Source organism: Trachemys scripta, chromosome 1 (genome assembly GCF_013100865.1).
Source record: "Trachemys scripta elegans isolate TJP31775 chromosome 1, CAS_Tse_1.0, whole genome shotgun sequence".
In the NCBI taxonomy this organism is placed as follows: Eukaryota; Metazoa; Chordata; order Testudines; family Emydidae; genus Trachemys; species Trachemys scripta.
In genome coordinates, this window is record NC_048298.1 from 330,480,555 (window position 1) to 330,504,913 (window position 24,359).

At 43.4% G+C, this 24,359-nt stretch overlaps 1 protein-coding gene across 5 annotated transcripts in view; it reads left to right on the forward strand.

Annotated features, from left to right (window-relative positions):
• RSF1 (remodeling and spacing factor 1) overlaps nt 1–24,359 on the forward strand; it is a 122,648-nt gene that overhangs the window by 76,925 nt on the left and 21,364 nt on the right. For 4 of the 5 annotated variants that reach the window (XM_034759099.1, XM_034759098.1, XM_034759101.1 and 1 more), the window contains exons 11-15: nt 1,239–1,348; nt 7,816–7,883; nt 12,905–13,112; nt 15,027–15,250; nt 20,303–20,494. In XM_034759099.1, the coding sequence (XP_034614990.1) occupies nt 1,239–1,348; nt 7,816–7,883; nt 12,905–13,112; nt 15,027–15,250; nt 20,303–20,494 (802 nt within the window). Of the gene's footprint in view, nt 1–1,238; nt 1,349–7,815; nt 7,884–12,904; nt 13,113–15,026; nt 15,251–16,032; nt 16,205–20,302; nt 20,495–24,359 lie in introns of those variants that run through there. The other variant, XM_034759102.1, reaches the window with a different exon arrangement.

Here is a 24,359-nt window from a genome sequence, read left to right on the forward strand (position 1 = left end):
GACAGTTGCTGTCCAAAGTTCACTTTCTCTGCAAAAAGCCTACAATAACAGTGTTTTGATTTTGGTTTTTATATTCACAAAAGTCCAGAAAATTCAAAGTTACGGTGCCCATAGCATCCATAACTTCTCTCCTACTATAGGAAGGATCTTCTGATACTGGATATTGTATTAATTGTTTGTCTTAATACAAGTGTACATTGAGAATTACAATTGCCGAAGGAGCTATAATTCTTTGCATTGCTTTGCTTTTGTGTCCACAAGATTTCAGCCAGAATGTTGTAGCAAAAATTTATTGACCTTCCCTTTTTTTTTTTCTTTCCAGAATGGGAGAAAAATGTTTTGCGCCTTCAGAGCTTGTGCTTTTTCCCTCATAAACTCATTTCAAAGTGATTTTTTTTTCTTATGCCTTCCTAACGGATGATTTAATCCAGGCCCAGTAAATGAGCTTTTACATTTAAACTTGTTCAAACAATAAATGTCAGGTAGACTTTTCCACTCTAACTCATTATGCTAAAACAAATTTTCTCCCTCCACACTTGGTTAACTGAGAAATGGCTCAATGGGATTTTACCAAACTTAAAACAAAACACCACAAGCCTCTTTCTCCCCAAAAAACAAATCACCACCACACCTCTTGATAAGCACAAAAAATTCATCCCAAAGGTCAATTTTAATTGAAAACTAAGGCTCTGGAAATAATGGCATAGAATTAAAGCCCTGTCCAGAGTGGGACTGAAACTGTACCATAAAAAGGTATGCAACGAGTGGGGACATAATATGGATCTTTTTCTCCAGAACTGTCAGCTGTCTAGAGGAGGTGATCAATATGGTACACACAGAAAAAATCCCAGTTTACAATGGCTGCAAACACTTGTTGGCAACGATCTTGTTCAACTGTAGCATGGACAAGGCCTGAAAGTGTCACCTCAACTAGAAGCATAATATCACTACTGTTACTGTAATCTACATCCTCAATCCAGATACTTATGGGATTCTGTTGCCAGTAAATCTTGCCTTTGTTATGTGTAGTACCACAAAGAGAACTGGGTACCTGTGAACTAGGTACCTGTATATAAGTCAGCCATTTGGGAACTTGAAATGTTTTGCACACACCACTTATCTGTTTGACATGAAAATAGACAATTCCAGCTCAGTCCTCGTGAATCTTGAGAGGGGGGAGACAAACCTATCTGATGTCTGCTCCAGCATATTTAACACTTGTTGTCATACTTCAACAGGAGCCAGAAATACCAGAAAGTCAGGAAGAAAAAAAGAAAGATTCCAAAAAGTCAAAATCAAAACGGCTTGAAAGGAGGTCTACTAGAACACGGAAATGCATAAGTTACAGGTAGGCAGCTTGTTCTCCAACTGGAGAATATTAATAATATATTGCCATTTCCTCTGTCCATCCCTTCACCTGCTTCTTAGAGAGGGTACTTCTATGGTTAGCCAACTGATAAAATTATAGTGTCTTCAGTCTTACTTTTGAATACTGCACATGATTATCAAGCATAGAGCAAAGGTGCCACTTGAGATGACTAACATGTAAGAGCAGATACACGGTGTTTAGCCAAGTGATATGGGAAATAGAGCCATCTTAGAAATTACTTCATTCTTATTGCAGTGTATGCAAAATACTAATGCAGGCCGATGCATCTGTTCTCCCATCTAATGGAGGACCAACTAATATAAATATCTGAAAGCTTTGCATTCCTATTCCTCTTTTCCTATTGCCTCTTTCCTCTGTAAATATCTGAAGGAATGTACAAATGAAAACCTTATCACAAGAGACAAAGTGAGAAAAATGAACTTTACCTCTGCAGAATAGCTGGAAACAAAAGTCATGTCACCAGTGTTTCCAGACAGTTATTGCTAACAGGTTCATAAGATTTCCCCTCCCCCAGGATGTTCTAGAACTGTGCTGTAGATTACTTACTGAAGTAGTCTGTAGTACAGCATAGCTTGTACTGTTTTTAAGTGATCAATGTCCCCGTTGGTCCACAAGGAAACTGTTTAAAACCCTGCTGGCAACAACAATGTTAAAGCCAATAACAAATTTGGCTCTCCTCTCAGTGAGTGATAGGGCATTAGTATAACATGATGAATTTGCCAGCGTGATGTTCACTGAGCACTCAGGAATTTTCTCTTAATTAACTGTAGATATTTTTCGGTACCTCCTACTCCTGGGGGAATTCTGCGCATGCGCAGAATTTGTCCCCCTCAGATTTCTTTGCTTCCCTGCAGAAAAATGACTTTCTGATGGGGAAGCAAAGGGAAGCCACAAAAGCGATCATGTGACCCTCTCCAGCAGTATGTTTTGGGTAACTAGGGCGCCCAGCAGAGAGATAAATCACTGTGTGGCAGCAGGTGGAACTGGGGAAGACCTGGCTGGTGCTTCTTACCCTACGCCAGGCTCAGCTGCTAATCCCGGCAGGGCTGGGGATGAAAAGACTTCCTCTTCCCCTGCATGGCATTCGGGGCCGTGTCAGACCCACCCCCAGATTTCTCTGCTGGCTGTAGGAAGCTCTGCAAACTCCGCCACACTTCCTGTTCCTCATCTGCAGGGGGAGGGATCACTGTACAGGAAGCTGATCCCCCATCCACCCAACCCCCGGGCATCCAGACACTCTCATGCTCCAGACTCTCCTGCCAAGCCTCACCATCCCCCCATACCCTGAACCCCCCATGACAAGCCTCACTCCTCCTGCACCTGGACCACCTCAACAAACCATCCGCACCCAGATCCCCACCCTACGGAGCCCCAACCAGCTGCACCTGGATCCCCACCCCACTCCCCCAGCATCTGGACCTCCCCACTGAGCCCTCCACACTCAGACCCCCTTCCGAGCTCTATCGACCCAACCACCTTCACTTGAACCCACCTGCAGAGTCCTATTACCATTGCACCCAGAACCCTCCAACAAGCCCCTGTGCCACCAGATCCACCTCTGAGCCGCTTGCACCCAGATTGTCCCACACAGAACCCTCTAAACCTGGGTCTCCCCACATTAAGCCCCTCCACACTTGGATTCTGCCTTGCTGAGCCTGCCTGACCACACCTGGTACACCTGGCACGGAGGGGCAGGGCCCTGGGGTATTTCTGGGGCAAGCCTGGTCCTTGCGCTGTGTTAGGATCGGGTACAGCCTCACTGCTGAGTCTGTGTCCCGGGGCGGAGCTGCAAGGTGATCTCCCACCTTTGTACAGCTAGTGGCTTGTTCTCCCCAATGCCATGCTGGAGCCTCCACATTTATTTGACAAAAAAAATTTGCAGAATTTTGCAGAATTCTAAAATATTGTGTGCAGAATTTTTAATTTTTTGGTGCAGAATACCCTCAGGAGTAACCTTAGTTAACAACAGATGCCACACTGAGGAAAATGTCACTGATGGTATACAAAATTCAATATCGCTTGTAAGAGGCATGATGCTAAGGGCAGGTTTTTATAGATTTCTGTCATGTTCCTGACAGTTGAGGCAGTCACTGACCCAGGGGAAAATGTTTTTGCCTGTAGGGTATTTTGACAGTACTGCAATGGGTTTATAAAATCCTGCGAGGCTAGTGATTTTTACATGGAAATAATTTTTTTCATACAGTATTACATTTGATACTCAGTCTTATTATCTTAAATGACAGACAAGTATCTCTTGCACAGTACATCATAGATGTCTTTGAGTTTGTGAATGTATTTGTGTGTGTGTGTGTATTGTCTGTACCCGACTTCAAATTCACACATATACAATGGAAGTCTAGTTTGTGTTAATGAGAACTGTGTAGCCCCTCCTTCAGGGGAAATAAACCCTAAAGTCTCATTTTGCTCACAAATGAATCTATAAAATGTTAGTTCTGTTCAGATACCTGCTTTCTTTGTGTCTTTGGAGTCATCGGCATCACTTATTGATGAACAGGTTAATACAAAATCAACACTACTGAACTAATAAAACTGCAGAAGAGCCAGCTGTCATCTGTTATGCCTCATATATGGAAAGACAATTGTCAGCTAGCACTTGATTCCAAAATAGTTATTAGTAGTGACATGTGGAATGGAAAGAATAGCTTAATTATTCCAAAGACAAAATGAAGCGAAAAGATTTTTGTTAGAAGAAAATAAACTTGTTTGGAAGTACCATAGAATAAACCTCACAAAGGTGTCGTTTCAGAGTTGCTTATTTTACCATAAATGCACTTTAAAGGTGACATGCAAATGTGAGGATTTGCTTCTTTATAATGTACAAAGAAGGCCAGAAATCTTTTGTTATGAAGAAAGCCTGGTGGTTTTCACTCATAGAAATATCAGAAATATTAGGAATAGTTTTCCCTGTTTTGCATGTAAGGTACAGAATGAGGATCTCTCTCGCTCATTCAGTTAAGGGCTGAACCTTTATTAAAAGAGGTTTTCTCCAGCTGTTAAGCATTTAAATTAAAAAAGATATGTGGAAAAACAAAAAAAAGTAGAATTTTATCTGTCTGAATAAAATTTACTTCTCTAGACAATTAATCCAATTTCATTTTCTTGTATCTGATGTCATAGGCCTACTAGCTTTTTTCTCATCCATAGTGTCTTCCAAGGAAACCAACATAGACAAGATCTGAATTTCCAACTGAAGAAACAAAACATAATATCTATTTAAACAAAAACCCTTCTGTCTTCTTTTGTACATCAAACCAAAGAGGGAACAGACCCTGTTTTCTTCTATTTGCAGGTTGCCTTTAAATTGCTTTCTCCATGTACAAAGTCATATTCAAAATTGTAAAGGCTCCTATAGCAAAATTACAAAATACGAAAAAAGAATACTTTTGCTTTTGTCCTTCCAGTTTGCTTTACAGCATAGTTCAACCTGTAAATAATAGCGACCATAATATAATTAAATTTAGCACCCTTGTCCGGGTGGGAAAATACCAAAGAAGTCCACCACAGTAGCATTTAACTTCAGAAATAGGAGCTACGCAAAATGAGGAAGCTAGGTAAACAGAAATTAAAAGGTATAGTCACAAAAGTGAAATGCCTGCAAGTTGCATGGAAACTTTTTAAACTCACTGTAAGAGAGGCTCAAATTAAATGCATACCCCAAATTAAAAAAACATAGAGGACCAAAAAAGTGCCAGCATGTTTAAGGTAGTTAGGGAAAAGCAGCTAAAGGCAAAAAGGCATCCTTTAAAAATTGGAAGTTAAATCCTACTGAGGAAAATAGAAAAGAACATAAACTCTGGCAAGTCAAGTGTGAAAATATAATTAGGCAGGTCAAAAAAGAATGTGAAGAGCAAGACTCAAAAAGTAACAACAACTTTTTTTTAAAGTACATCAGAAGCAGAAAGCCTGCCAAACAATCAGTGGGCCATTGGACAATTGAGGTGCTAAAGGTGCACTCAAGGATGATAAGATTGTCGTGGAGAAGCTAAATGAATTCTTTGTACCAGTCTTCACTGCAGAGGATGTGAGGGAGATTCCCACACCTGAGTCATTCTTTTTAGGTGACAGATTTGAGCAAATGTCCCAGATTGAGGTATCAATAGAGAGGAGGTTGTGGAACAAATTGATAAATTAAATAGTAAATAAGTCATCAGGACCAGATAGTATTCACTCGAGTTCTAAAGGAACTCATATATGGAATTATAGAACCACTAAGTGTGGTATGTAACCTATCACTTACATCATTTTCTGTACCAGATGACTGGAGGATAGCTAATGTGACACCAATTTTTTAAAAAGGCTGCAGAGGTGATCCTGACAATTACAGGCTGGTAAGTCTAACTTCAGTAGCAGGCAAATTGGTTGAAACTCTAATAAAAAACAAAATTAGCAGACACATAGATGGACACGATTTGTTGGGGAAGAGTCAACGTGGTTTTTGTAAAGTGAAATCATGCCTCATCAATCTGTTAAAATTCTTGAGGGGGTCAACAAACATGGACAGGGGTGATCCAGTGGATATAATATACTTGGATTTTCTAAAAGCCTTTGACAAGATCCCTCACCAAAGGGTCTTAAGCAAAGTAAGCAGTCATGGGATAAGATTTCATGGATCAGTAACTGGTTAAAAGACAGGAAACAAAGGGTAGGAATCAATGGTCAGTTTTCAGAATGGAGAGAGGTAAATAGTGGTGTTCCCGAAGGATCTGTATTGGGACCAGTACTGTTCACCATATTCATAAATGATCTGGAAAAAAGGGTAAACAAGGATGTGGCAAAACTTGCAGATGATACAAAACTACTCAAGATAGTTACATCCGAAACTGACTGTGAAGAGTTACAAATAGATCTCACAGAACTGGATGATTGGGCAACCAAATGACATGAAATTCCATGTTGAAAAATACAAAGTAATCCATATTAGAGAAAACAATCCCATTTATACATACGAAATAATGGGATCTAAATTAGCTGTTACCCCTACAGAAAGAGATCTTGGAGTCATTGTGGATAGTTCTCTGAAAACATCCTCTGAATGTGCAGCAGCAGTCAAAAAAGCTAATAATGTTAGGACACATGAGGAAAGGGGTAGATAATAAGAGAGAAAATATCATAATGCCACTATATAAATGCATGGTATACCCAGACTTTGAATCCTGCATGTAGTTCTAATTGCCCCATATAAAAAAAGATATACTGGAATTGGAAAAGATACAGAGAAGGGCAACAAAAATCATTAGGGATATGGAACAGCTTCCATATGAGGAGAGATTAAAAAGACTGGGGACTGTTCAGCTTAGAAAAGAGACAACTAAGGGGGATATGATAGAGGTCTGTAAAATCATGACTGGTGTGGAGAAAGTGTATAAGGAAGTGTTATTTACTGCTTCACGTAACAAAGAAGGAGGGGTCACCCAATGAAATTAATAGGCAGCAGGTTTAAACCAAAAAAAAGGAAGTACTTCACACATCACACAGTCAACCTGTGGTTCTAGTTGTAGGGGATGTTGTGAAGGCCAAAACTATATAAGCTCTTGAAGGATAGATACATCAATGGCTATTAACCAAGATAGTCAGGGTTGCAATCCCATGCTCTCTGTGTCCCTAGCCTCTGACTGCCATAAACTGGGCGTGTACAGCAGGATGGATCACTCAATAATTGCCTGTTCTGATCATTCTCTCTGAAGCACCTGGCATTGGCCACTGTCGGAACACAGGATACTGGGCTAGATGGACCATTGTTCTGAACAAATATGGCCGTTCTTATGTTCTGTCAAATGAAGAATTCTGTAAAGCATATATTATGAAAATGTAGGTAAACTACCCAATTTAGAAGTTTAGAGAGCAGAAGTAGCACAATATGAAACACACACACTAGCAATCAAAATTCAGACAACTTGACTACTTAACATGAGACTTGTATAGACACATCTGAGAAGGCTGTCCTGAAAAACGAAGATGCATATGCCATCTAAATTAAAAAAAAAAAAAAAAAAAAGTTTGGCATAATCAATAAGCAACTATTTCTTGTGAAAATTTTTGCCGAACTACTTATAAAACAAAATATTCACATTGTGTTTTTTTAATTCAGTAGCATACCCTGTAAGAAGGAAGTGTTTTTGTGAATTTATCTAAATTATTAGTAAGTCAGCCCAGGTAGTAATATATATCCATCCTGCTAGAAGCTGGAAATGCTCTACATATTTTTTAAAAACCCATTGAGCATCTGTCTAGTACACTATGAATATGTATGATGTTTTTCTGATTATTTTACCACTTTCCCTCAATTTTGGAATGTCTGAAGCACTCTGAATTCTTACAGCTATTTTAGATTTTGAAACATGACTTCAAAATATATCTGAACTGTGCTCTGTTTCAAAGTAGTAAATAAAAGATACTATTTTTAGATTTGATGAATTTGATGAGGCAATTGATGAAGCAATAGAAGATGATATCAAGGAGGCCGATGGAGGAGGTATGTTTTTATTACTTACTATTTGTATAGTTAAAATGGTGACCTGCTGGGCTGGTATGACACACATTCTATTACAATGCCAGAGGGAATGCATGTAGTTCTGACCTTTGATACCTCATCTGAATCTCTGCATAGCTTGAAATTTTTACTACTGCACTATCAAATGGAAATTGCTACTGAATTTGCCTGGTTGTGGGGCAATGGGTATCATGTGTTGGAGAGTCCATGTAGGGAAAAATCATGTTGCTTTCATTAACTATCATTAAGTTCAGTTTTTACTTTTTTCAATATCTAAACATAAAACTGGGTGTCAAGAACCAAACATTTTATAATTGCTCCCTAACTTTGAATGGCCAGATTAGGAAGCCACTAGGTGCTTCTGGTATTCAGTACCTCTGGAAATTGGGCTCATATGTGTTTTCACATTGAGGTGCCCAAAACTAGTCAACATCTTGGTCAGTACTTCCCTACTGCACAGATGTGTTGTGAAACTTGATTCATTAATGCTTGTAAATCTTTGTGATCCTCAGATGGCAGGAGCTAATAGTGTAAAAAAAAAAAAAAAAAATTAGAACGAAAATTATAACTTTATCTTACTATTCTAATCTGTCTTTCTTTTTCTTTTGTGACATGGTGAAGAGCTGAGGGACAGATTTTTTTCCAAACATGCCCAAGGGATTTAGGAGCACGGTGCCTATTGCCTGTCAGTGGGATTTGTGCGTCAACATCTCTTGCGTGTTTAAAATGTTCAGATAATCCCTTGCACCTGTTCTTTTTGAATCCCCAGAACAATACCTGTTTTTTCAAAAGCCCTATTGATGTGCACAGGCACTCTGAAAACCAGGCCTGATTATTTATTTATTTATTAATTTAGATTTAAAGTAATAAATATACTTATTCAAGGCTCTAAGGACCCTAACATAATTAGTAATTCAAAAAATACAATTAAATTAAGTCTTAAAAGTATTAAAATGAGTTCCACAGGAACTCTGCCTGCCAGCTAGCCACCTCCTTTTATTTAGGAGGTATACCATCCGCTTTCTCTAAAGACCCTATCAAACAGATGTCATTTGCAGTGCACCCAGAAAGTCACCAAATTTGAGCTGTTATGGACTGAGTGGGGGAGCAGGTTCCAGAGTCTCAGAGCCCTCACAGAGAACACTCCATCAGCCACCCCGTCTCTTTTATAATACGGGAAATCCAGCTCAAATGCCCCTGCTTGACAGACCACAGCAGGGTCCGTATGGCCCAATCTGTGACTAGAGCACATCCAAATAATGGATGTGCAGTTTTGGCTGTGTGCACGGTACAGGGATTATCTCTCAAACTCACCCTACCAAATAAAAAAAAATAACCCCAATTTATCCTGCCATGGCACTCTGGGGGCCACTTGTCTCCTTCCTTCGCCCCAGGTGCCTGTATAGCCCCTGCCATGTATGTGGCAGGAGGTGACTGCCCAGGAAAGAGTCTACCATCACTGACTTCTTCATCAGGCCCTCAATTCTGTCTGGACCCTAAAGGGAAAAAAAAGAAGAAAATAATTGGGTTATCTTTTAACTAGGACTTGAGGCTGCAATCTCCACTCAGCCCTGGCTTTACTGTGAGTGCCACTTCTGCAAGGCTCAGTCCCACTGAGATAAAGACAACGAAACAAAATATTTTTAATGCTAAAGTGGTATCTACCTACTGGAGCACTTCCATCCAGACATGGTGTTACTTATCATGGGGAATACCCTGAGCCTTTAGGACCAGTGGTTAGGACAGCAGAGGAAGTGACCATGCTCCATCATTCTCATATGGTGTTGTGTGAGGGTATAGGGCCTCAGATTGTACCCTACTTATAGATAGCACATGTCACATCACTTGAAGAAACCCTTTGATGATTGGGATTGGGATAGAAAGGGTGGATAGAAATGGGATGGGTTGGGTGGATAGAAAGCTGGCTAGATCGTCGGGCTAACGGGTAGTGATCAATGGCTCCATGTCTAGTTGGCAGCCGGTATCAAGTGGAGTGCCCCAAGGGTCGGTCCTGGGGCCGGTTTTGTTCAATATCTACATTCATGATCTGGAGGATGGCGTGGACTGCACCCTCAGCAAGTTTGCAGAAGACACTAAACTGGGAGGAGGGGTAGATATGCTGGAGGGTAGGGATAGGATATAGAGGGACCGAGACAAATTAGAGGATTGGGCCAATAGAAATCTGATGAGGTTCAACAAGGACAAGTGCAGAGTCCTGCACTTAGGATGGAAGAATCCCATGCACTGCTACAGACTAGGGACCGAGTGGCTAGGTCGCAGTTCTGCAGAAAAGGACCTAGGGGTTACAGTGGACGAGAAGCTGGATATGAGTCGACAATGTGTCCTTGTTGCCAAGAAGACTAACGCCGTTTTGGGCTGTATAAGTAGGGTCATTGCCAGCAGATTGAGGGACGTGATCATTCCCATCTATATAAGATTAGTGAGGCCTCATCTGGAGTATTGTGTCCAGTTTTGGGCCCCACGCTACAAGAAGGATGTAGAAAAATTGGATAGAGTCCAGTGGAGGGCAACAAAAATGATTAGGGGGCTGGAACATATGACTTATGAGGAGAGGCAGAGGGAACTGGGATTGTTTAGTCTGCAGACGAGACGTATGAGGGGGGATTTGATAGCTGCTTTCAGCTACCTGAAAGGGGGTTCCAAAGAGGATGGATCTAGACTGTTCTCAGTGGTAGCAGATGACAGAACAAGAAGTAATGATCTCAAGTTGCAGTGGGGAAGGTTTAGGTTGGATATTAGGAAAAACTTTTTCACTAGGAGGATGGTGAAGCACTGAAATGGGTTACCTAGGGAAGTGTTGGAATCTCCTTCCTTAGAGGTTTTTATGGTCAGGCTTGACAAAGCCCTGGCTGGGATGATTTAGTTGGGGATTGGTCCTGTCTTTGAGCAGGGGATTGGACTAGATGACCTCCTGAGGTCCCTTCCAACCCTGATAGTCTATGATCCTACTGTGCTAAGGGCCATAGAAACATATACAGACATAGTCCCTGTCCTGAAGGCGTTACAGTCTCAGAAGACAAGCAAAATGTTAAGTGGGGGGAGACAAGGTGGGGGAGGTAATATCTTTCATTGGACCAACTTCTGTTGGTGAAAGAGACAAGCTTTCGAGCCACACACTGCTCTTCTTCAGGTTTGGGATTGTGGACACACGCACGCACTTTGTGTTTATTTTTTGTTTTATCATTGCATCAATAAATATCAGTATACCCTGACTGCTGCTCAGTCTAGCTCTGTAAACACTGGCTGTTAAACACTGTGCTAAGCTAATGTTCCCACTACTTATTTCCTTGTGGTAGGGCTCGTGTCACCTCCTAATCAGCCAGTTTTCAAAAGTAGTTCCCCAGTCAGGTTGAATGTGATGGGGTGTGCAACCACAACCCACCTCTGGCATTCAGTTATGGTGATCGTTTGTTAGCACATGCTAATTACTGGTGCATAAGTGGTTGGAATAAAATAAGCTGGGAAGAAGGCTATGGATACAGCTGCCTGGTGACTCCCATCTCCCTTGGCAGTCCTTTATAGATGATTGCCAAAGAAATCATCGGGACCTACACCATGATCTGTAAAGAGCGATGGTGCCATTGATTGATTGACTCTCACATCTCACAACTACACCTTTTGTAGATGTCTTGCTACCAATTCAAATCTAGTCTCTCCAAAACAGGGCTGCTCATCTTTCCTCCTAATCCCTCTCCACTTCCTTCTCTCTCTGGCATCACTAAGAACTCTGCTACCGTCCCTTGTCTCCCAAGTTGCTAATGCCATCTCAGACTTCCCAACGCTCCTTCACCCACACTCAGTTCCCTCACTAAGCCTTGTTACTACTACTTCTTTAAAATCAGTGTGTTCTTTCATCTCTCTCTCCGCCACTACAACACTTATCCATGAGTTGGGCATCTCACCATGATTACAAGAACCATATCTCTAATTTTCCTGTCTCACCTCTTCCCCCACCGCACTCTTCTATTCTGTCAATAACAATACTTTTAGTATTAGCACTGTTCTTTTTCAATTATTCCAAGCATGTGTCATATCCTTGAATCCACTCCTTAGCTTTCCTTTAGTCCTACATCATATTCAGACTTCTTGTCCTCCAAGAACATTCATAATCTTGTTTTGTGCGTGTGTGTCCCTGAGTTTGTCTTATGGCATAGCATTTTAATATGTTCCTATCAGATCAGTGGTCCATCTAGCCCAGTGTGCTGTCCCAGACAGTAGCCAATATCTGATGCTTCAGAGCAAGGTGCTGGCATTCCTGTAATGGACAATTGTCCAGTAACCTGCCCATAGGGAAACTTCTTTCTAACATCTCATGGGTAAATAGTTGCTTTGAGCCCCCCAAGTGTTAGGGATTATATCCCTTCCAAAATATACTCTATATCAGTGGTCCCCAACTTTTTTGTGGCTAGTAGCACATTCATGTTTTCAGAAGAGTGTGGCGGGCGCCAACAATTTTTCAAGGCTTATTTTGTATTTGTACATTAAATGATACAAAAAACATCATATTTAATATTACATAATATATGAATCCAGAGAGAAGAGAGAAGCCGCGAGGACAGAGAACACTGGCGCCCGCATCCCCGGAGTACTCTGTCCCCAGCAGGTGCAGGGCCCCGGCTTCTCTCCCCCACTGGGCCCTAGGTGGGCCCCGCGTCTGCCAGGGACCGAGAACACCGGTGCCTGCAGCCCCGGAGTTCTCTGTCCCCGTCAGGCGCAGGGCCGCGGCTTCTCTCCCCTGCTGGACACTAGGCGGGTGCACATAAATGCCCCAGCAGGCACCGCATTGGGGATCACTGCTCTATATAATATAGCTGTGGATGTAAGAAAGCTGGGTTCAAGAAGTTGAGTCTTGAATGATGAAAAGGGTCTCCTTTATAAAAGGAAGTTGAAATTAGCAGCAGGATGGGAAGGTCCCTGTGAAGTTGAATGAAAAATGCTATAATTAACTTGCAGCTTATTTTCCCTTTCTCCCACTAACACAGGTGGTGGCAGAGGCAAAGACATGTCTAATATCACAGGTCACCGGGGAAAAGACATTTCCACCATCCTAGAGGAAGAAAGGAAAGAAAATAAGCGGCCACAAAGGGCCGCTGCAGCACGTCGCAAGAAACGACGGCGACTGAACGACCTCGATAGTGATAGTAACCTGGATGAGGAAGAGAGTGAGGATGAGTTCAGGATCAGCGATGGGTAGGTAGCTGTTAAACTACTAGTCTTGGCTTATTAACCACTACAGGTTTCTGTGAACTTACGATGCCACTGGGTTGTCTCTTTGTGGTTTGAAGCTGTAAGAGTGGGTTTTCTGTTAAGCCAGGTCTAGACTTAAAATTTTTATTAGTCTGACTCTTTCAGTTAGGGGGTATGTGGGTTATTTATTTATTTATTTATTTATTTATTTATAACACAACAAAAGTAGTTACATTAGTGAAAGCCCTAGTGTGGACACATTTATATAGGTATGAAGGTCACTTATACCCATATAGTTGAGTTTCTTACTGTATGGGAATTGCAGTGCCAGTATAAGGCATCTTTCTGTTCTATCAATATAGAAAATCTAGTCACAACTCTCTAGTGTAGACAAGACCTCATAGATATCTTAGAATTATGAAGTACTGATAGACTGTAAGCTACCAGAGATGAAGCTTTAAGAAAGCTATAGAAATCAACTTTTGATTTTTAGCATACTACAGATTTGAGGTTCAGAAGCCAGCAGAACTAGATGTGGAGATCAGGAAAAGGTAGCGTTTACCCTCTCAAGAACATGAAACCTAAAATGTTAAATACATATTAAGCAGTCTGATTAAAAATCCCTTCCCCTTCTGAATTTCTCAACTTTCACTTTCTTGGGATGCTGCCATTTCATTAGTTCGCCAGTCATCAGAATCCTCCAGAGCAGACAGACCTGAATTTCTAATGTTAAACATCCTTTCAGTCCTTTTTTATGCTTTCTAAAGACACACACAAGGGTACAAGACCTCTTTTTTTCCCCTCTTTGCTGAGAGTCCTTAAGGCTGATACTCTGTTCATTACCCCTCTTGTTGTGTTTTGGAACTATCTCTGTTTAAATCTCTTCAGCTCCATTTTCCACATGTGATTGTGTTGAAGGTTTTTCAGTAGTTGAGCGAGATGTGCTGGAACTTTCCTAATTAGTGAATTCAGCCTGCAAAAATCTCACTGAATTAGCACTTCATTCATCTGTCACATTGAGTCCACGTATTTTCAACAATAATCTCTACTAATTACCTGTTGGATGTTAGATTAGAGTTTGCATTCAGATATGGGAGTTGGATGCCTATTACTGTTGCATAAGAACCTTTTTTTTCAGGTAGGCTGCTTAACTGTTATAAAAACTCAGCCAATTTATATATGATGGTAGTACTGAAAGACCAGTAATATAAATCAATGAATTAAAAGTTTATCCATGAGTGCATCAGCTTCATGGATATGATTCTTTCAGCTCTCACAAGTGAATAGATTTGTATTTGGTCAGTGCTTGAATGAGAGATCTCAAGGGAACACCTACTGTAGGTGAAACATGAAACTGTTTCACAGATGGTGTTCTGCCTGAACTATTACTGAACCAGTATGACAGAAGGCACTATAGGTGTGAGGGTGCCATATTTCATACAAGACACACAAACTGAAGTCCTGACCATTTGTGGGTACTTAAGGAGTGTCTCATAAGAATAGTGGTGTTTATCCTGAAGTCCTGGGCCAATTAGAATTCAGTTTAAATAAAGCCACCTGAAATTTCAATTGGATACAGCATTTGAATTCACTTACTGTCCTAATCTACTGTGTAATGTTATATTCTGTAAAGGCACCTTCAGGTATGCAGCAGGTGTTTAATTTCAGTGTTGGGTATGTTGATCTCAGCATAAAGATTTGGTGCCTCACATTAGTTTTGAGAATATTCATTCGTTTTTGTGAAATGCTCTTAGGCGCTCCAGACAAAAAAAGATGTAGATGTTATTGAAATAATATATTTCTATATTTATTATAAGCTATATTAAATATATCTAACTCTTATATGTTACAGTATTTTAGTCCATTTGTTTCAAGTATCTGTCTTTTGGCTGTAACTTTTTTTTTTTATTTAAACAGATCTCAGGACGAGTTTGTTGTATCAGAGGAAAATCCAGATGAAAGTGAAGATGATCAGCTGTCAAACGAAGACAGCGATACAGAGTTCTGTGCCCGTAGACCCAGGCGACACCACTCCAGGCCAATGAGACAAAGCAGGCGGTTACGAAGAAAAACGGTAAAGAAAAAATATTCAGAGGATGATGAAGAGGAAGACTCTGAGGACAATTTAAGTAGGGAGTCTGGTAAGCTTAACTTTTTCAGAATTAGCTGTTGTGTGTCAGAGAAGAGGGCCCAAGCAAAAGGACAGGGGGCTTACAAACTCCGGAGTTCTAATCTTGGCCTGAACATTGACTTGGCTATATGAATTCAGTCAAGTCATATGTCATCTGTGCTTCTAAGGTTCTAGCTGTAAAAATAGGGCTAATGCTTTTGCAATAGAGGTGTTGTGATAGTTAATTGGATGTCTCTGTGAGTTACTTTGAAAATGAAAAGTGCCATGCGAGTACTGTTTTTTTTAATAATTGTGTTCCCTATTTAAGGTTTTCACTTGGTCTGAATGTTCTGTTCAAAATACACAAAAGGAAATTAGTGTTGAGTGCTAGGTTCTTTGGGTCACATTCATTTTTAAATGTGTGTTTAATTTATGAGGGCAAAACAGGCAATTGTATGCAGAATTTGCAGATTCCTAATGTTTCATTTCCAGTTGCATCTCTATTTGCGTATTTTGTGTGTGCACAATATTTTTTTAAACTTAGCAGGAAAAGTAGTTCAAAGAACTATTTAATTGTGTCTACTCAGAGATCTGCTGATGCCTCATGGAAAACTTTGAAAAGCCTATTGCTTAGAGAAACTCAATCCCTGATTTTTAGTAGGGAAGAATAATTTCCTCAACTGCGGGAATTCTTGTACTATGATCTATGTTAGACAAGAGGACAAAGTTAAATTACAATAGTGATCCCTTAAGACTTTATAATCTATGAATCTATGGTTTTGATATTTCTCTCTTTTGAACTTTAATTACTAGGGACACTTGCATGACAACAGTATCTTCGTTCCTTGCCTTATACTGCCTGTTCCCCAATCAAAATCCATCCTCTGTCTGAAATACAATTGACTGTATGAAAATGATTCCTACTCAGAGGAATAAGCAATGGAAGCAGATGAACTAAGGGGAGAAGATATTTTTTTCTTACGTGTATTTGTCCTTACTAATCAAGAAGAAATAAATCAGAAAATAAGTAAATTTTGTCTCTTAATAATGTATTCTCATAGGATTCCATGAGGAGCTAGCACTTTTTAGGAAGAGCTTTCTCGGGAGCGTCACTTACTTTGTAGGGCTGGGCCCAAAGCTACCTAATGCCATTGGGAGTTGAAGGCACCCAGCACCTTGCAGGATTAGCTCATTGAATTTCCACTCTTGTATCCATCTTTCTGAAGTCAGCTGAGCTGCAGACTGAAATGGGTTATCATGGAAGGGCTGGTCTCCAGTGTGAGGTTTTTATGTATGGGCAAATTATAAGAAAGGTGTATGAGCTTAAAATAATGGTTCTGTAAGCTGTCTTCCTTTTCTGCATGCCACTAAGAGACCCACAATGAGTGTAAGAAAGAAATGGCTAGAGTCTGAACACACACACACAGATTCATAGTGGAAATGGTGGCAGTCTGTGATTAATGAAAATATGCGAGCAACTGATGCAGAAGCTAAAGGATCTGAAGTTATTACTAAGCTGCACCTTAATGCAGCTAAACACTTGGGAGCAGTTCGTATTCAGTTCCTAGTGGACATGTGTCCATCACAAAAAAAATACCCCCTAATATATGCACTAATGCTCTTGTTGACAGCTGGCAGAGAGGCCAAAGGCTCAGTGTGCCTGGAAGCTGAACTCCCTTCTTATCTCTGTGTAACCCCTTTGGGGTTTAGAGAGTATGGCCCTTTAAATCTTTTTCCTAAGGGGGAGGGGGAGAGTAAGAAAAAAGGAGGGAAACTCCAGGGGGCTGTGCTGGAGCCCCAGGGAGAGGCAGCCTGCAGGCCCTGGAAAAGTGAAGCAGCAGAGAACCTGCCTGAAGCCTGGGAAGGACAGGGCTGATGGGGGACCCCCCAGGACAGGAGCCAGGAGGACTCGCCCGAGAAGGACAGGCTGGAGCTGCAGGTGCTGGAGCCCCTCCTAATGCCAAAATGAATTCTTCTCTTGTCCGCTTCTCATCCACCATCAGAGCTTGCAATTTCTGCGCTAAAGAATCCACCTCAAGTGACACTAGGGTGACCAGATGTCCCGATTTTATAGGGACAGTACCGATTTTTGGGTCTTTTTCTTATATAGGCTCCTATTACCCCCACCCCCGTCCCGATTTTTCACACTTGCTATCTGGTCACCCTAAGTGACACAGGCACACTAGGAGAGGACTGCTCTTCCCCCAGAATTGTCCAGGGAATACCTTCTACTTGCACCTCTTTGGGCACTTTATCAAGATCTGTTTCCTTGGAGTGAGTACATAGTGCTACCATGCCCTTCACTTTGCGGTTGTAAATACGGGTGCAGACCTTTACAATCCCCAGTATTTCAGCTGCATCTAAGCTCTCCTCAATTTCATTTGGTTCCATCTCATCTGGGAACCCCGCCACCAGCACAGCTTTGATTACTGGGATTCGTGCCCCTCGGCACAGGTCTTCTAATAATCCTCTCTCCATTTTTTTTTTTTTTTTTAAACTGAGATGAAAGTCACTCCGGAGTTTCTTTGCTCTGTGAAGAGGAGCCCAGGGTGCACAACGTAGGGGTGTGTGTGTGTGTACTGCAAAATCCCCGTACGGGCCACCAAGTGTAACTTCAGCGCCCTCGTGGCCAAGATGGGGTCTGCTCTGCAGGCAGCTCTGGCCAAGAGAAGGCGCGTGCAGGAATGCAGCAGGAGAAATCTCTTCTACCCCAGGGGCACCTGTTCCAAATCCCCAGAGTGAACACACCCACAGGAAAAGTACAGTGGATATAACAAGGGAAATATTTATTTACAGAGGGATGAGAGGAGAAAAACAACAAGAGGAAATATAGGGGGAGCAGTAAGACAGGGCTGCATCCAATCCAAGGCCCCACGGGCCCAGTGGTAGCACTGTCTGGAAGGGCAGACACTGAGCAATGTGTCTGCACACAGAGTTCAGGAGTCCTGAGCAAAGTTCCAGTCCAGTGAGTCTTGGGTGCTCCTGGTCGTCTTCAGCGCCAGTGAACCTTCCCCCAACAAACCCCTCCGGTGCCCTCTTCTGCCGCTCTCTGCAAAGCCACACAGAGCGACCCCCTCCCCACTTAACTAGCTACAGCCTCCCTCCTTATTCCCCATGCAGTCACAAGTCCCAGTACTCACAGCCCCATGCAGCTCTGGGCAGCCGTGATACTGGGTCCAGCTCCGGCCTGTCCTTCTCGGGCGAGTCCTCCTGGCTCCTGTCCTGGGTGTCCCCAATCAGCCCTGTCCTTCCCAGGCTTCAGGCAGGTTCTCTGCTGCTTCACTTTTCTAGGGCCTGCAGGCTGCCTCTCCCTCCCCCTGGAGCTCCAGCGCTGCCCCCTGGAGTTTCCCTCCTTTTTTCTTACTCTCACCCTCCCACTTAGGAAAAAGACTTAAAGGGCCATGATCTCTTAAACCCTAAAGGGGTTACATCTGGAAGTGATCCCTCCATGGCAGCTTGATGTTGGAGAAGCTTGCACTGCTGATGCCCAGTATTCATCTGTTTTGTGGACAAATAAAGAACCTCAGTCTTCGAGGTTTTCAGTCCTGTTACTTTCCGCAAGGCAGTGTGTATCTCTCTCTCTCTCCACACACACCCCCAACCCTCCCTCCCCGCAAAGGGTGGTGGCCCTAACTATATGTTCCTTTCCATTACCCCCACAAACTCCCTTTCCGGAAAGCCTGCCTCGCCTTACGTTGGGTCTAAAGAAATAACAAACATGGAGGGTTGCTTTATTTATTTTTTTTCTTCTCCAGATTTCTGAGGTTTCTCATTGAGCTCTCTTGTTGACTTGCTCTCACCTTTTCCTTAATGTTTTAGTCTGAGTCATTTCAGTTAATAACACGATAGGGCAGCTCGTGATGCGAATGAAAAGGCAGCATTAACACTGTGGAATAATGTTTTTGACATGGTTTAAAGAAAAAGTAGCTAAACATGATCCAGCTACCACAGTTATTTTCAGCTGTTGGAAAAAGTGGCTGACAAGCTAGACCAGTGGTCCCCAACCTTTTCTGTAGGGCGGGCGCCAGACGACTACCCGCCGAGGACCGTGGCCGCCAGACAAGCAGCCACCGAAATGCCGCTGTGAAGCAGCAATGTCAAGAGGCGTCGCCACTGAAATTCGTGAAGCAGCGTCATCAAGGGGCGTCGCCGCCGAAATTCGGCGGCATTTCCCCAGTAGCACTTCTTGACATTGCCGCTACTTGGCAGCATTTCAGCGGCTGCTTTTCTGGCGGGCGCACAGGGATACCCCGGCGGGCGCCATGGTGGGGACCCCTGAGCTAGACCCTAACTAGGAATGACGGTGGGTCGGTTGTTATAAATGCTCTCATCTGGTACTCTGACCAAACGTGTAGCTGCAGCTTTGAAACCTATAGGACTGATCTCCTTGTTGCTGACTTGAGAACAATTAATCTGTACTTTCCTACCATCAGTAGTATAGTCAAGGGTAAACTCAGGTACACAGAGTTTAGCCACTTCTTGTTTGGGGAATTAAGTTTATCCACTTCATTTTTGACCACTGCCTACAGTTCACTGTTATTCTGTCAATATCTTTCATGCACGTTGTCTAAAAATGCTTGAATATAATAAAATTAGAGTTAAATAAAAACCAGGGGGACAGGTATTTTCCAGTGGAGATTGAAATGAGTGTATCATAAATTCAGATTCAAGCAGATTGTTCCAGTTGGCAGGAGCTGTAGAGGAGAAGTATGTTTCACATAAGTAGGGGTATAGAAGGATAAAAAGGATTGTATAGAAGGATAAAAGGAAACCAGAGGAGTGGTGGGAGAGGTTTGTGAGAGTAATTGAACAAATCCATAGTGGAATTTGAAAACGGATGGCAATTTCAAGCTGGAAATGAATGGGGAGTCAGTGGAGTAGTATGAGCCTGGACCTGGACAAGATAACAACCTTCCCGTTAGAGGCGTAATGATTGAGGGTTTCCTGTGACTGAAGAGTGGTTGATTTTGTTTGCTCAAGGTTGCACTTTGTTCAAACAAACATATCTTTTGAAAATGTGCCAGTGGGTCTGTGCATTTTCATTTTAACAGAATAAAGCATATGGCTGTTTTCTTCTTTGCAGAAAGTGGTGATTACACAGATTACAGTGATGATGATTACCTGGAAACTAGGCGGAGAAGATCAAGGCGGAATCAGAAGAGACAAGTTAACTATAAGGAGGATTCAGAAAGCGATGGCTCACAGAAAAGTGTTCGATACGGAAAGGAGCTAAGACGACTTCATAAACGCAGGCTTCCCAGTTCAGACAGTGAAGGTAAAACAAGCACTCCACCATTTGCAGGAGCTGATGTGTGAGTGATTAGTGCAAAGGGAGAAATACGGGGCATAAAGTAAACACAAGATTTGCATTTAGTGTGAGATACACAGAGAATTCTTTCCTGAGATCCTTGATATTTCCTAAAATCTAAATGTATCCTTGTGATGCAACCTATCAATTTCTATAACAAGGCATTACTACCGCTATTTGTCAAATTCCCTTCTTTCCCTTATCTTGACTTCCTGGTGTGAAATTACTTCACCTGGCAGGGAAATGTTGGGATTTCAAAGGAGGAAATGCAGTTATTGTGGAGGACAGGATTATTTGTTATGCTTCAGTTGTGGTCATTAAAGATCCCACAGCACTTTTGTAAGAGTAAGGGTGTTAACTCTGGTGTCCTGGTTGTATCCAAATTGGGTCATTTTGTTCTGTCCTCCTAAATATGCACTTGTCTTTATTAAATTTTATCTGGTTGATTTCAGAGTAATTCTCTAATTTGTCAAGGTTGTTTCAAATTTTAATCCTGTCCTCCAAAGTGCTTGCAACCCCTCCTAGCTTGATGTCTTTCGCAAATTTAATAAACATGCTCTCAATTTAATTATTGCAGACATTAATGAAAATATTGAATAATACCAGACCCAGGACTGACCCGTGGGACCCCATTAGATACATCCTCCCAGTTTGACAGTAAACCATTGATAACTACACATAGTCTTTCACCCACTTTTATAATGATTTCATCTAGACCACATTTCTTTCATTTGCTTATGAGAATGTCATGTGGGACTGTGGGACAAAAGCCTTTCTAAAATCAAGATTATACCATGTTTTCTGCTTCCCTGTATCCATTAGGCCAGTAACCCTACCAATGAAGGAAATTAGGTTTGTTTGGCAAGATTGGTTCTTCTTTGAGTGCATGCTCATGTTGATTCCAGTTAAGTGTATGCGCACCACGTGCACAGTAGCCAGGTTTTTCCCCTAGTGGTACCCATCGGGTCAGCTCAGGCACCCCCTGGAGTCGTGCCTCCATGGTGCCATATATAGGGCCCCGCCGCCAGTTCAGTTCCTTCTTACCACCTGTGACAGTTAGCCGGAATGCTCATTTGCTCTTGCTTTGGCAAGCCTTCTCCCTAGTAGTCCTCAGACTGTCTTTCTGGGAATAGTTAAACCAGTTAGCTAGTAGCTGTAGTTAATCAGTCATTATATAGCTAGATTCCAGTAGGGAGCGACCCCCACACTTCCTGCTTGAAGTGCCTGGGGGAATCGCATCAGAAGGACCATTGCAAGATCTGTAGAGGATTTCACTCAAGGACTCAAAAAGAAAGAGACCAAAGGTTGAAGATCCTTCTGATGGAGGCTGCCCTCCATCCCCACTCAGAGGAGACTTCGGCCGAACTGATACCTAGCACCTCAACATTGGTGCGCAGTGCTCTGGCGTCAATACGGGAAACTTTGGTACCGAAAAAGGACTTGGATAAAAACACTCAGCACCAACGGAGCTCACTGCACAGGGGATCCACGCATGGCAGTGTGTTGCACCATTCCCAATCCCCGGGGCTCCTCAAGAAAAAGAAGCTGTACAGGGGTTGCTCACCTACACCGAGGCCGGGACAGAAGGACCCGCATTGGGCCACATAAGCGCGGCACTACCTAGCCCAGCGCTGTTGACTCCTGCCCAACAAAGGGTCAATTGAGTCCGGCTCCCCAGGACTCCCCTTCCCGGGAGAGTTGCGGAGAGGCTTTGCAGCGCTCCTCCATGCCAGAGACCCTCAAGGCGGCAAGAGAGCTCATCACCTTCATGGCACTGCCTTCCCTGCCCAGGCAAGACAGGGCACCAAGCTCAAGGGCAATGGCACCCGCGAGACTCTGTGTGGTCCCAAGGCAAGCCAGCAATGGTACCTCATCAGTCACCATCACCCGGTCCCTGGTACCTTCTGGCAGGAGACCAGTAGGGGAACTGCAATGGTCACCAATCTCCCAGCACTGCTCCTCGGCACCGGTGGGCACTGTTCTCCCATGGTCCTCCCAAAGTGAGTCCTTCCAATCAGATTGAGAGGTGGAATCCTTTGTGTCCAGGTGGAGCCAGCACAGATCGGAGTGCAGACACTCGAGGTTGGACAGGGAGAGACAGCAATTTCCCCCGATGCCGTGGCCTGTGCAATGGCAGTCTCCAACCCAATGGCCGTTTTGGATCCCCTGGGCGTTTCATCAAAGCAAGGGATCCTATTCCAGGAGGTCAGTGTTGGTGGCTTCAGAAACCCATGCACCTCCCCCATCTCCCTTGGTGCAGGACCAGCCGCCCCACACCGTACTGGTCACCGCACAGTCCAGGAGCAAGAGCCGGTCCCAGGTAAAATCTCGTCTTTGTCATCACCAGACGAGGCAGTGGTTGGTACCTCCACGGCTCCTGCACTCGAGGACAGTAGGGTCCACCATCAGCTCCTGAAAAGTGACCCAGAACCTGGGGCTCTAGGTCGAGGAGGTCTCTGAGTCATTGGACCCCATGGTCCATCTTGACCCCCTGAGGACCCTCCCAAGTTGCCCTGCTGCTCATTAAAATCATACAAGATATCACCAAAATGCTGCAGCAAACCCCCGCCTCCCTGCCCCTGGTGGCGAAAAGGACAGAGAGGAAGTATTTTTTTCCCTCTAAAGGGTTTGAACACTTTTATTCACACTTGCCACCGGACTCCTCAGTGGTGACGGTGGCAAAAGAATGAGAACGGCAAGGGCACCAAGGTCCCATCACCTAAAACCCGAGATGTGAAGAAGCTGGACCTCTTTGGGAGGAAAGTCTATTCTACCGGGGGGCTTCAGATGTCAAACCACCAGGTGATCCTTAGCAGATATAGCTTCAATTCCTGCAGGGCTATGTCAGAATTCACTGAGCTTCTGCCAGAAGAATTGAGGGCAGAGTTTTCCACCTTGGTGGAGGAGGGCAGACTTGTGGCACGGGCTTCGCTACAGGCAGCCCTGGATGTTGCCAATTCAGACACTTGGACCATAGCTTCAGTGGTGGCCATCAGGAGGAGCTCCTGGTTGCAGGCATCAGAGCTCCTGTATGAGGTCCAACAGACCATCCAGGACCTCCTGTTTGAGGGCTCGACTAGGGTGACCAGATAGCAAGTGTGAAAAATCAGGACGGGCTGGGGGGTAATATTTAAAAAAAAAAAAAAAAAAGCCCCAAATATCAGGACTGTCCTTATAAAATCGGGACATCTGGTCACCCTAGGCTCGACCCTCTTCGCTGAGAAAACGGACTCACAGCTTCATAGCCTTAAGGACTCAGAGCCACTCTCAAGTCCCTGGGCCTCCATACTCCATCTACACAGTGGAGTCATTTTAAGCCCCATCCCCTGCCTTGATTCTACCAACAGGCAGGAGTATTCTAGGAGGCGTAATAGAAACAACAGGAGGAAGCCGCCTCCTCCTTCATCAGCACTGGGCAGGTGAAACAGTCCTCCGGTTAAAAACAAGCCTTTTGAAGGTGTGCCCGAGGGCGATGCACCAGTTCAAACACCGGATCCAACTATCCCATCCTTTTTGTGCCAACTGTCTCACTTCTACCATGCTTGGGCCCGGATCACGTCAAATTGCTGGTGCTCCTGGGGGAATTCTGCGCCCTGCAGAGGGGCGCAGAATTCGTACCTTCTGCAGATTTCTTTGCTCCCCCATTTTTCTGCAGGGGAGCAAAGAAATCTGTGGGGAGAACACATGCCCTTTCCGCAGCAGCCCAGACGCGTTTGCTGGGAGCAACCAGCAGCTGGGAGCAACCAGCAGCAGAGAGCAGATCACCGCAGCGGGGAGAGGAGGGGAAGGAGGGAGGTTGGGCAAGGAGGTGGGGCTGGGTGCCTGCCTGCAT